Below are 12,288 nucleotides of genomic sequence, written 5' to 3' on the forward strand. Positions count from 1 at the left end.
TCTCTCCTTTACTGTTCTCTTGTGCGATCCATTGCTGGTATGGTATCCGAGCCATATCATTGATGAGAGAGGACGAAGTTTGATCAGAGAAGGGGATTGCCTCTTTGTGCTGGCTACTCAACATTGGAGATGTCCTGGACTATTTGACCTCTGCTTGGTATCTATGTCATGACATAGACACAGACACATGCTGCGTGATGAATTATCACACCCTTCTGACATGTCATAACTTTAATATTTTTTGTGTTGTATTATTATATTTTTACATAATATAATTATTAAAATAAATACATTATAAATTAAACATTAAGAATAGATTAAATATCATATGTTAAACAATGTGTGCCACTGTGTCCTACTTTTCACAAAATTGTGTATTCGTATTGTATTGCATATCTGCCATTTTCGTATGCTTGTGACCATAGCGCAAACGTTTACAGAAAACAGTGGCAGCCATTTTTTCTTTGTCATGTTCTTTTTTTCAGCAAAATATCAGCTAAAAATTAACTAATAAAATAAAGAGAAATGTTTGTAAAGGAATATGAAAGTTAAAAATTAAAATGATTTTCTGTTGATATTTACCATTTTTATCAGCTGGTAAAATATCAGATTTCTACACACTAGGGCTATGTTCATCTGGTATGGATGACTTGTGAACGTCACCAAGCTGAAAGGATGTCACAAGTTCAAAACCCTCATAAGCGCCGCAGTGCCAGAGTAGTTGATCCACCTCGAGTAGGGAAAGTACTCTTAAGCGCTGCTGTGCCAGAGTAGGCTCCACCTAGATTAGGCGAAGTACTCGTGAGCGCTGTTGTTCCACACTGGTTGTTACGCCTCTTCAGGCTGGTGCTCGTAAAAGCTAATAACACCCGAGCAGTCGATCAAAGATGATCGCATCATATGCATGCTTTTGTTTGCGTCCCACAATCTCGATCCAATAGTTGTGGTTAGGGCTAGGATTGCTCAATAGTGTTGGCACCTCTATGGTCGTCTGAGTCATTGCTCTGGGAAGATTATGGATAGCAAGTATCATTGTCCACCCTCAAACCCTTGGTGCCACCTGAGAAAGTTGGGTGGTTTGTATGGTCTTTAGAAAGATAGATAAAAGGAATCGTAAGGCCCTCAATAAGTATAAGCCAGCCCAACCAGTGGATGAAGTTCCAGTGACATTCAGGTTCCTTGTAAATTTGTAATATGGATCTGGTCAGCTAGCAATAGGCCTTTGAGGTTGAGTATTGCTCCCGGGAGAGACTTATTAGTTGTGCAAAATGGAACCAATTCAAATCAGAATGTTGTATTCTCATTTGTTGTATCATTGGACACTAGATTCTGTTGGCTGGATGAGAGAAACATGGACATTGGTGGCTTCACCCAACCTGCAGAATCGATCACATTCACCTCAAATATCCTTTTTGATGGCAAATATTAAACACAACTAGTTTCACATACAATCTCTATCCGTTACATATTTTAGAAATATAAATACATGGCTCTATTTAAGGACAGGCTTGCTCTTTATTCCTTTTGGTGTTTTTCACAACTTTGGCATTTTCAAGGAGCTCATAAATTTGTTCTTGCAGGTTCATCAGTTTGACTTGAAATGGTGGCTTAGTTGTTTGTTGTCAATCCTGGTAGTATTAATGTCGCAGCAACACCATCACCACCACCACCACCAACTTGAAAAAAATCCATCTAGGGATAATATGCTTGATTGTGTTATGGCTCTTGAAGCTGCTCTTCTTCCATGTTTGCCTGCTAGAGAGCTTCAAGCAATTGATCGTTCAGTACATCCATCTCATCAGAGTAAGACTTTTCTTCTAATCATTCAGGTATTTGCTTTGTTGAATTTTCACACAAACAAAATTTGATCCTGGGCACATCGTCTGGAGTTGACAGCGACATGCAATTATTTTTGGTCTTGTAGTGTTGTTTAAATCTTTTCAAAACTATTTTCTACCACATGATTGTAATGAAACTCAAGTGCACAAGAGAGATGCCACAAAGTGCTATAAAGAGTTCACAATCACACAAGAGGCCACTAATGAAAAAGATACAAAGAGCCACAAAGGGCTAAGCACAATGCTTACAAAGAGGAACAAGAACACAAAAATAATCAATATTGTATTGAGAAAAATGCTAAGAAAAACATTACATGGAGAGGGACTAACAACCCCTATTTATACAATAAAAGGACCAAGGGGGGGCTCTCATAGTCGTTGGGAGCTCCCCAATAGTCATATTTATGACCGTTGGGTCCCAACGACTCTATGGTTAATGACCATAAAGCCCTTGGTCAAACAATAAAAAGAAAAGAAAATAAAAATAGAAAAAAGACAAAAGCAGTCCCTAGTGGACTGTTCTAATTACAAGGGGTAAAAGAACAAAAATTCCCCTGGTGGGCATGACAAATTACAAACCTGCAAAACTGTACATACATATTAAATATATATATATATATATATATATATATATATGTATACAATAGCATATATATACATTTTTAATACCCTCCTTCAAACTTACGGTGAGGTCACCGAAAGTTTAATAAGGAGAAAATAAAACGAAGTGCAGGAAGAGCTTTGGTGAAAAAATCTGCAAGCTGATACTTCAATATGACGTACACTAATTCAGTAATCAACAAAATAACATAATAGGAGTAACCTTCTTTCAATATGACCGATGAAGGGCCCATACATCTGAATGCACTAATTCAAAAGGACAAGTAGAAACAAAAGATCTATGGGGAAAAGGAATAACCATTTTTTCAAAAATGCAATCTTTACGAGATATATATCCTTTTCGTTACAAATATTTTTCAAAAAAGGAAAGAGATGCATCTTTGAAAAACTAGGATGCATCTAATAGGCTGACACATGTTGTACAAACAAAAGAAAGAAAAGAAAAACTGATAGGCTGACACATATACATGGGTGAAATGACTGAAATACCCCTGATGGGTATTTCAGTTTACATAGAACAAAAAATAAGAATATATCTATATCTATATGCACATTGACATATAATTTAACAATATCATCTCTGTCCTTTGTGTGTGTATGAATACTCAACAAATAAGTAAGGGATGAACTTAGGATAAATTTTGCCCTTTTGACTCGTGTCACGAGTTGCATGCTTTCCCCTTCACCATATCTCAATCCTACTCAAACACACCTTCAAATAGCAACCCAGAAGCTGCAAAGAACACCAAGAACAACAATAATACACACCAAATTGTGAAAAAGTCTACAAAGAGACTATGTGCACAAAAGGCACTATATTATTGATATGAGACATGTGCAGAAGGTAAACACCCACACGGATACAAATGCACAAAGGCATACAAATAAAAAGAATCTTTATTGAATCATAAGTGAGAGCTTTACAAAAAACTTAAGTTACAATGAGGGGGAAGTCCCCTATTTATGAGACAAGAGAGGGCCTTTGGAGGGGCTCCCTCATGTGATCGTTGGAGCCCCTACATCCAACAGTCATATTATTGACCGTTGGAGGGTTCCAACGTTCACATGAGGTGGGCCCCTCCATGGCTAAAAGCCAAAAGAACAAAAAAATAAAAATGACGAAAAAGAAAGAAAAGAAAAAGAAAAGAAATTACAAAAAGAAAGGTGCGCAAAGAAGCAAAAGACAGATTTACCCCTAGCGGGTATTACAAAAGTAAAAGTATACATATTTGCATATATATAAATAGATAGATACATATAAATATATATAAAAAATATATGTATATGTATCTCTCTCTCTATATATATGGGATACAATTTAACACCCCTCAAACTTAGGGCACAATAACTGAAATTTGCCGAGGAGAAAGTTGAATCCAGGAGAACAGAACACCTTGGTGAAGAAATCCGTCAATTGATATTCTGATGTTCGAGAAAGACAAAGCCAACCATGGTAAGGAAAGCTTCACATGACTACCGTACTTGGTCCCTCGTATCTAATCTGAGTCCTTAAGCTACGGTAGATTCAGACTCATCGGTATCCATCTTGGTCTTGGATGATTCGGATAATTGCACTCATATGAACTAATATAGGCTTGGCTTGCAATATGAACATGTGAAATATTAGGTCTAGTGATACTAAAATACATTAGAGATCCAACGATTTTCATCTTTGTTCCTACTACCTCAGGAGTTTCACAAATCTTGTCATCTGTAATTCCCGACCTGTCAATGATCTCAAATGCAAGTTTAATTCGAGATAAAAAATAACCTTTATGAGAATAGGCAACTTCAATTCTCAAAAAATACGTTAGGAATCTTAAGTCGGACATCTCAAATCTATCTTTTAGAATAGATTTTATGCTCTTAATTCCTTTAGTATCATCACCTGTTATTAGCATATCATCAACATACAATAATAAAATTACTATCCTGCATTGGATTTCCTAACAAACAAAGCTGTGTTAGTAAAACATAAAGAAAATCCATTTTGTAACATTATATTTTTAAATCTATTGTACCAAGCCTTGAGAGCTTGTTTTAAACCATAAAGAGCTTTTCATAGGCGAAGTACTTTATCTTTAGGAATCTTCATACCTGGAGGAGCATTCATATAGACTTCTTCGTTAAGATCACTATTTAAAAAGACATTTTTAACATTCATTTGATAAATATTTCATTTCTTAATTGAGGCAATGGTAATGAGACATCTAACAGTAACCATACACGCAACAGGGGCAAATGTCTCATCATAGTTTATTTCATATTCTTGATTATACTCTTTAGCAACTAGACGAGATTTATACCTTTAAAGAGATCCATCACTCTTGGTCTTGACCTTGAAAACCATCTACATCCTATAGTTTTATTACCACTAGGAAGATTTTAAAATTCTCATGTTTTAGCTTTTCTAAGAGCTTTAAGTTCATTATCCATAGCTTCTTTCCATTCAACACTCTTCTTGGCTTCTTCAAAGTTTTTAGATTCCACATATGAGTGAATGATAGTAAGACAAGCTCTATATTTAGGTGAGAATGAATCATAGGATATAAACCTAGAAGGAACTCTTCTAGTCCTTTCGGTTCTTCGAGGATTTTCATCATGTGAAGAGGTAGATTCACTAGGTTCACTATATTTACTATATTTTTCAATTGCACTTCTAAAAATGCTTTTATCTCTGTGTGTAAGTGATAGGATCACTAGATGCCCTTTCTTCAATATGATGATTTGTAAATAGATGTGAAGAATTGTTATTTTCTTCTACTTCACTATCACTAAGATCAGTACATGTAAATTCATCATCACTAGAAATATCATCATTCCTAGATAATAAGTCAAACAAGAAAGAATAGTCCACATTTTCTTCGTGAGGTTCACATTTTTCAAAACCACAAACGTTTTTCAAAAAAGTCACATTTCTAGAAACATACAATTTGTCATTTTTAATATCATGGCATCAAAACCTTTTTTGAGTTTCAGAATATCCAAAAAATGCACAAGAAATGACTTTTGGTGAGAGTTTGTCATTTTTATCCATAAGAACAAAACATGTGCGTCCAAAAATTCTCAATCTATTGTAGTCGGGTTCTTTTTGATATAATATTTCAAAAGGTTAAATTTTATTTAAATTTTTGGATGGAAGACAATTTATAAGATAAGTGGATGCAAGGGCCGCCTCGACCCAAAATCTTTTTGGAATGTTTTGAGAGATAAGTAAGGTTCTAGTGGTTTCAATAATATGCTTATGTTTTCTTTCGGCTAAACCATTTTGTTGAGGTGTTTTAGGACAATTTTTGATGAACAACTGCATAATTTTCAAGATAACTTTTAAACTCATTTGAAAGATACTCACCTTTGGATTCGGTCCTAAGAATCTTTAGGTTTCCATTAAATTGATTCTTAATAATCATGTGATATGCCTTAAATGATGCAAAAACCTCATGTTTATTATGTTTAAGAAAGTATATCTAACAATATCTAGATTAATCATTAACAAAAATAACATAATTTGCAAACCCTCCTTTCGATATAACGCGTGTCGGTCTCCATACATCCGAATGAACAAGTTCAAATGATTTGTTTGTAAACATAGATCTTTGTTCAAAAGGCAAGCTCCTAATTTTTCCAAGAATACAATCATTATAAGTGAAATCACTTTTACAAAGATTTTTAACAAAATGTAAAGAAGAAAGATTGATGACATTAAGTCTTTTGTGCCAAACATTTATATCTTTATGTTGAGCTACATTACAAAAAGAGTTCTTTGGTATTGGAAGGAAGTCCACGTAGTATAGATCTCTCTTCCTAAAGCCTTTCCCAATAAACTTTAGAGCCTTCCCCAATAAACTTTCCGGACCGACGATCCTGTATCCAACATTTATTAGATGCGAATTTTATATCACATCCATGGTCCAAGAGTTGAGAGACCAAAAACAAATTTAAATTTAGTTTTGGTATAAATCTAATTTTGATTTCAAGAGAATTGCCATCCATGGTTGAAACAAAAGATGAAAATATATTTTTTGAATATTCGAAAAGAAAAAATATTTGAAGACATATGAAAGGAGGCACCCGAATCTAAAAGCCAAGAAGTCTTACCGGGAGGAGAGAATGTTGATATGGCGACTCCAGAAATTGATCCTTTGAGAAGATGTTGAAAAGCTTCCACAAATTGTAACGACCTCAACTCGTACCCATGAAAAAATGATCATTTTTTTAAACAAGTGAGGAAACAGTCCCAGAGACCCGGAGCCTTTACAGTTACACATCCACCACCACAAGGGATCTTATACTCATCTTTCATACCAAACCAAAATCAAACCAAACTTTATTTATTCAAATGTAAATAGTCTGAGACATAAGTAAACGAAAGTAAAGAAAGCAGAAAGAAAGAATCACGCCATTCCGAGAATCTGCCCTGCAGTCGTGTAGTCTATTCGTGACTCTTCTCAAAAGCAAGTCCTCCCTACTAAGCTTCTGATGCTGCGAAAAATACAAAAAATAGAGTGTCAGAATCCAAAGAATTCTGCGTACGAATCCCGCTAATGAAACAAATAAGTATAAAGAATACACATAAGATTCATGCAATAATTTAGAGGGATGCATTTATGATAATTTTGTAATTCAATTAATCATTTATACAACATAGAACAATTGTTAAGCATGAGGGACAATTTAATAATCAATAGAGATTACCCTTTTAAGCAATAAAACCATTTAACATGTATTAGGGAATAAGATCATGCATCCACCAACATGTAACAATTAAGAGAATAAATAAACATGATGTTCTAATGCATAGTAGGAATATGCATAAATAAATTATTATCTTTTACTAGAGTACTTTTTTCATATGCATGTCCCTATTAGATGCACACAATTTAAGTTCCTCTTTTTATTATTACTGTTGCCCGCAGATACACCAAACGGGTAAAATCTCCGAGGTCAAGTTAGGTTCTCAAGGTAGTTTAACACACAATTTGTATTTTATTACTGAGTTTCAAACTTAGCCCTCGACTGATATCAGGAAACAACACAATCCATCGAAACATTAGAAATCAACATTTAATGTCGGGGACACTAGGGACATCAACATCCAGAAGTGACACTTTTCTTGGTATACCAAAACAACAACTGTGTTTACACCCACCCCTAGGCAAAGTGGCGGGTTCTCCCTAAAACCGTGGTCGGGAGAAGAACCTCACTATCGGGTTCGGGGAAAACAACAACGCACACAGAGTTTTTGTATCCTCACGGTCCCAAAAACCGCTAAGCCCAAGATTATCTTTCTGTAGAAGAAACATCAAGTGATCATTAATTACACTGTTCTCTTTCTTGTCTTGTTATTAAAATCAATTCCATAAATTTGCAAATCAATATGCAAACATAAGCTCGCAAGTCAACATGCGCAACTCTTCACGGTCTACTACCCGTGGCAACAATAGAACAATGCAATTAAAACCATAATATCAAATATGATCCTTGCAATGCATAAACAAGTAAGACAATGAGCATACCGGCTCAAGGCATCCCACAACCCATGATGATCCACTTTGATCACCCATGCATTCATATGTAAAAATCATTAAGAACATGTCAATGCATTCATTACATATCACATGCTTTTCTATCCACAACAATACATGCCAAATTAATACCACAAATTCACATTTTCAGATGCGAGGTTCGTCACGGGACTCAAGCCCGTGGAAAATGCAGAATAGTGCAATATCGAAGATCAATATCAATGTGATTTTTGCAAAACAAGTAAAGTAGGAGCATCCAAGCTCAAGGCTTACCAGGCTTGCAATGATCCCTTTTGATCAGCAATGCATCATATGCAAAAATCGAAACAATCAGGATACCAATGCAATGATGTCGACATGCTTTTAAAATGTACACTGATATATGTCGAATAACAACGTGCATGCATTAAACATCCATATGCATATGTTCACAACATTCATATGTATGTGCTCTCATGTGAACCTCTTCACAAACATGCGTCCACTCATGAATCAATCTAATTTAAACAGGTGAACATTCATGCCTTCGTGCATATGTAAAACACACAGTAGTTCATGTATACATGTGCATTTGAAACAAATTTCATGTTGCATAATTCTTAAGCAAGTCACATAAATTCAAGCATATGAACTTCCTCATTCACAGTATGTATCAAATCATCATACATGTAACCAACCAAGACCCGAGAATATAGTGCACACAATGCACCATGTCAAACTATGCGCAAACATGCACATTACACATGGTCCAAACTACGACCTATCTTGAAACCTTGTAAAAATATGCATGATCATGTATTCGCATAAAAAAAAATTCCAGATTGCCAACTTTCCAATACCTTTCTTGTATACATAATTCTGTATAAAGATTCAGTGCAAGGATACTAAACAAATCCTTTTTTTCTTTAAAAAAAACATTACACATCTTTGTTTCAAAATATGTTTTTTTTTTCTTTGAAACCCACCTGCACTTGGCTGGGCCTACAAGGCCTAACAGGCCTGGTAGGAAGGTCTGTCAGCACCTGTATGGTGCTAACCCAGTCTGGCCAGCCTACAAAAAAAACTGAACATTTGTTTCTTAAGGTACCAGCTGACACGGTTGGCTGAGCTCGGTTCCAGCCCAGCCGAGTCCAGTCGGCTGGGCCTGGCAGCCAACACACAGGCCCATACTGGGCCTGTGCATGCAGCCAATGACTGGCAGTCAGCCGAGCACCCTCAGCTGGCTGCCGATCAGCCAAAAAAAATAGTTTTATTTTTTTACAAATCTGCCCAGCCAAACGGCTGGGCCCGGCATGGTCTGTCAGCGCATACCATGTGCTGCCAGATCTGCTCCATGCCAAGAACAACTCATACTTAACATCAAATAGGCACAATTCTGCCGTTTTAATAAACAGCTTAAATGCAACCCCAAGTCAGGCTGAAATTCATCTTTCTAACTTGAACAGTTGGTACAACAACAGGCATAGCTAACCCCTCATTAAACCCATCACATATTGCTATTAAAGCAAACATTGACAGCAATTCCTAATCGACCATGATTTCTGCTAAACCGGATAGTTGTAAATCTTAAAAACATAAATGGAATGCCTATATATAAGTCTTATTGCATAGGCTTAAAAGCATAAATGGAATGCAGATATATCAGCCTTATAGCAGAGGCTTAAAAACACATATAAAACTCTCTTGTGGCAGCTTGGTAAAGTGAACTGTCACATACAACTTCAGACATACTTAAACACAAACTGCGAAACAGATCTAACCATTCCTGCACAAGAGTTCACTTGCAACAAGCATCAATACACTTAGCTTTCATATACATGGATGCATTAAAATGAGCATAATGTGCAAGCATATGTATTTAAAACTTAGCAGGCTTACATGAAAGAAACTCATATTCAAACATCCACCCATTCTTACATGCTTATGTTGATTTTTTATGGAAACATGCATGCATACATTGTTTTACACAAGTTTACATGCATCTCACAGTCCATAACATGGACCATCCATGGAAAAACAAAAATATCATAATGTCATCACATAACAAACTATTTTTATCATGAAATAACTTCTGTTTTAGCATAACAAGAAGCATACACAGAAATTTGTTTCTGAAAAGGTGACTAAAATAAAATAAAATAAATGAATCCATGGAAATCAATATTCATCAAGAAGAAAATCTAAACAAACACCCCTACCATAAGTAAAAATTCTGTTTTGGCAAAAAGATACCATGTACAAAAATTTATTTCTTTGAAAGGATGAAAAGAATCTAAAATACATCCATGGAGGAAGATCCATGAATCATCCTACATGTGTTTTTACAAAAACATGGTTTTAAACACCTTTTCTATAGATTTTCATCAAATTATTGCATGAAAATCCAATCTATATCAATTTCTCACTTGATTCAAGAGAAAAAACCCATACCATGAATAAAAACTTGAAGAAAAACGATGGTGGATGTTGAAAAACGTGGGTAAATGTTTGGAGATGACCCAAACTCCTCTTTTTCCTCCATTTTCCTCACTTTATCTCTCCTCCTCATTTTTTCCCTTTTCTTTCTCTTTTCTCTCTCTTTTTTGGGGTCTTTTTATAGGCCCCATAGGGGAGGTCGACCCTCCCTTTTTCTCCAGCCCTCTCTAAGAGAGTTTCCAAAAGATGAAACTTTCTCTCTCTCCCTTTGTTTCCTAATTTTTTTGAAACTATTCCAAATGTTGGTTTTTTTTTCAAAATTTTGTTAAAAAAGAACTCTTAGTCTCTCAAATCCTCTTGAACTCTTCCATAGGTGTTTAAGGGCTCTTTCAAGAGTCCTAAACAAACCTCAAAATAAATTTTCGAAATTGCATTAAATTAATTAATTAATTAATTAATTATTATTAAATTACAAATAAATTTCTAAAAGTTTCCAAAAATTATCAAATTAATGTTGGAGGCTTTTTAACAAAAACAAACCCCAATTTAAAGGTTTTTGATGAATTTAAAGTTAAAAAATTGTTGGGCATGGATTTGGATCTCGATCCGGATCCAAGATCCAAATCTGAAATCCAAATGGGTTTTAAACTGGACCAAATCCAGATTAATATGGGTCTAGGATAGGGTCCAAATCCATATTAGTTTGGATCAAATCCCTCAGATCCGGTCCGATCCAAGTCCAGATCCAAACTGACAAACTGCTCAAATTTTGAAAAAATGCGATTTTCGGCCCAACCGTAGCCCAAATCGAGAAAAATAAAATGTCGTTGCGCTTAGAATTTTGAGACGCATCCAGCTACATATTACACGAATATCAAATTTCGAATTTTGCCCGGAAATAACCCAATTTTTGCTTGAATTTAAAGGTCAAAAATAAAACTTTTTCTCACGTTTCGATTGGCTCGGTTAGACCTAGTTGATGAAACCTGGGTCAAACTCAGACTCAAAACATCAATCTAAAATCGAGGTTCAAACGATTTTTCTCCCCGACTTAGCCAAATTTTCGAAATTCTCAAATTTAACTAAGTGTGAAAATACGTGACATTACACAAATTGACTTAGAGAAAGAGCTCCATTAGTAGAAGTAGATGAATCATCTTCCTTATGTGGTAGACATAGCCACCATCTTCTTCCATTTTGTTTACACCGGTTTGATGTGTCCTGGTTGTTTACAAAAATGACATAATTTTGCTATAATCTCTTTCTTGGTACCTTTCATTTTGACCATTATTTTCTCTCGTTCCTTGATTTTGATTTTTAAAATGAGGGGGTTTGTATGTTCTTAAGTTATTCCTCGGTCTAGAAACGACATATGCTCTTTCATTTTCTTCTTGTTTGTAAGGTGTCGCAAGAACACTCGGTTTGGTCTTGCTCATTCACATACGAGTTTCTTCTCCACTTAACTTAGTAAGAACTTCTTCAAGTGGTAGAGAAGTGAAAAAAGATAGAAGGGAATATCTTATTTATTCGAATTCGGGTCTAAGCCCGTTCAAAAAATTAAAAAACCGATCTTCTTCTAATTGTTTGTGTTGAAGCTCAATGGCTTTTCCACTCCATTTTGGTTCAAGTATAGCAAGCTCATCTCAAATAGAGGATAATTAAGCAAAATATTTTCTAATAGTCAATTCGCCTTGTTGAAGGGTCAAAACACTCTTTTAAAGATAATATTTGTAGGACAAATCCCTTGAGGTATACATCCTCTCAAGATATTCCCATACTTGAGATGTCTTCTTAAATTTCAAAATATTTGCATTGATTCGGGTCTCAACCGAAGAAAAAATCCATGAAAGGATTTTGTAATTCTTCATTTCCCATTCCTCATGCTTCTT

General features: G+C 35.3%; 1 protein-coding gene across 4 annotated transcripts in view; it reads left to right on the forward strand.

Moving 5' to 3' along the window:
- LOC149817422 (mediator of RNA polymerase II transcription subunit-like protein) overlaps positions 1-12,288 on the forward strand; it is a 76,639-nt gene that overhangs the window by 20,838 nt on the left and 43,513 nt on the right. For all 4 annotated transcript variants that reach the window (XM_089985900.1, XM_089985901.1, XM_089985898.1 and 1 more), the window contains exon 2: positions 1,581-1,803. In XM_089985900.1, coding sequence (XP_089842026.1) covers positions 1,641-1,803 — 163 coding nt within the window. In that variant the 5' untranslated portion in view covers positions 1,581-1,640. The remainder of the gene's footprint in view (positions 1-1,580; positions 1,804-12,288) is intronic.

Source organism: Nuphar pumila, chromosome 13 (genome assembly GCF_984573655.1).
Source record: "Nuphar pumila chromosome 13, dmNupPumi1.hap1.1, whole genome shotgun sequence".
Taxonomy (NCBI): Eukaryota; Viridiplantae; Streptophyta; class Magnoliopsida; order Nymphaeales; family Nymphaeaceae; genus Nuphar; species Nuphar pumila.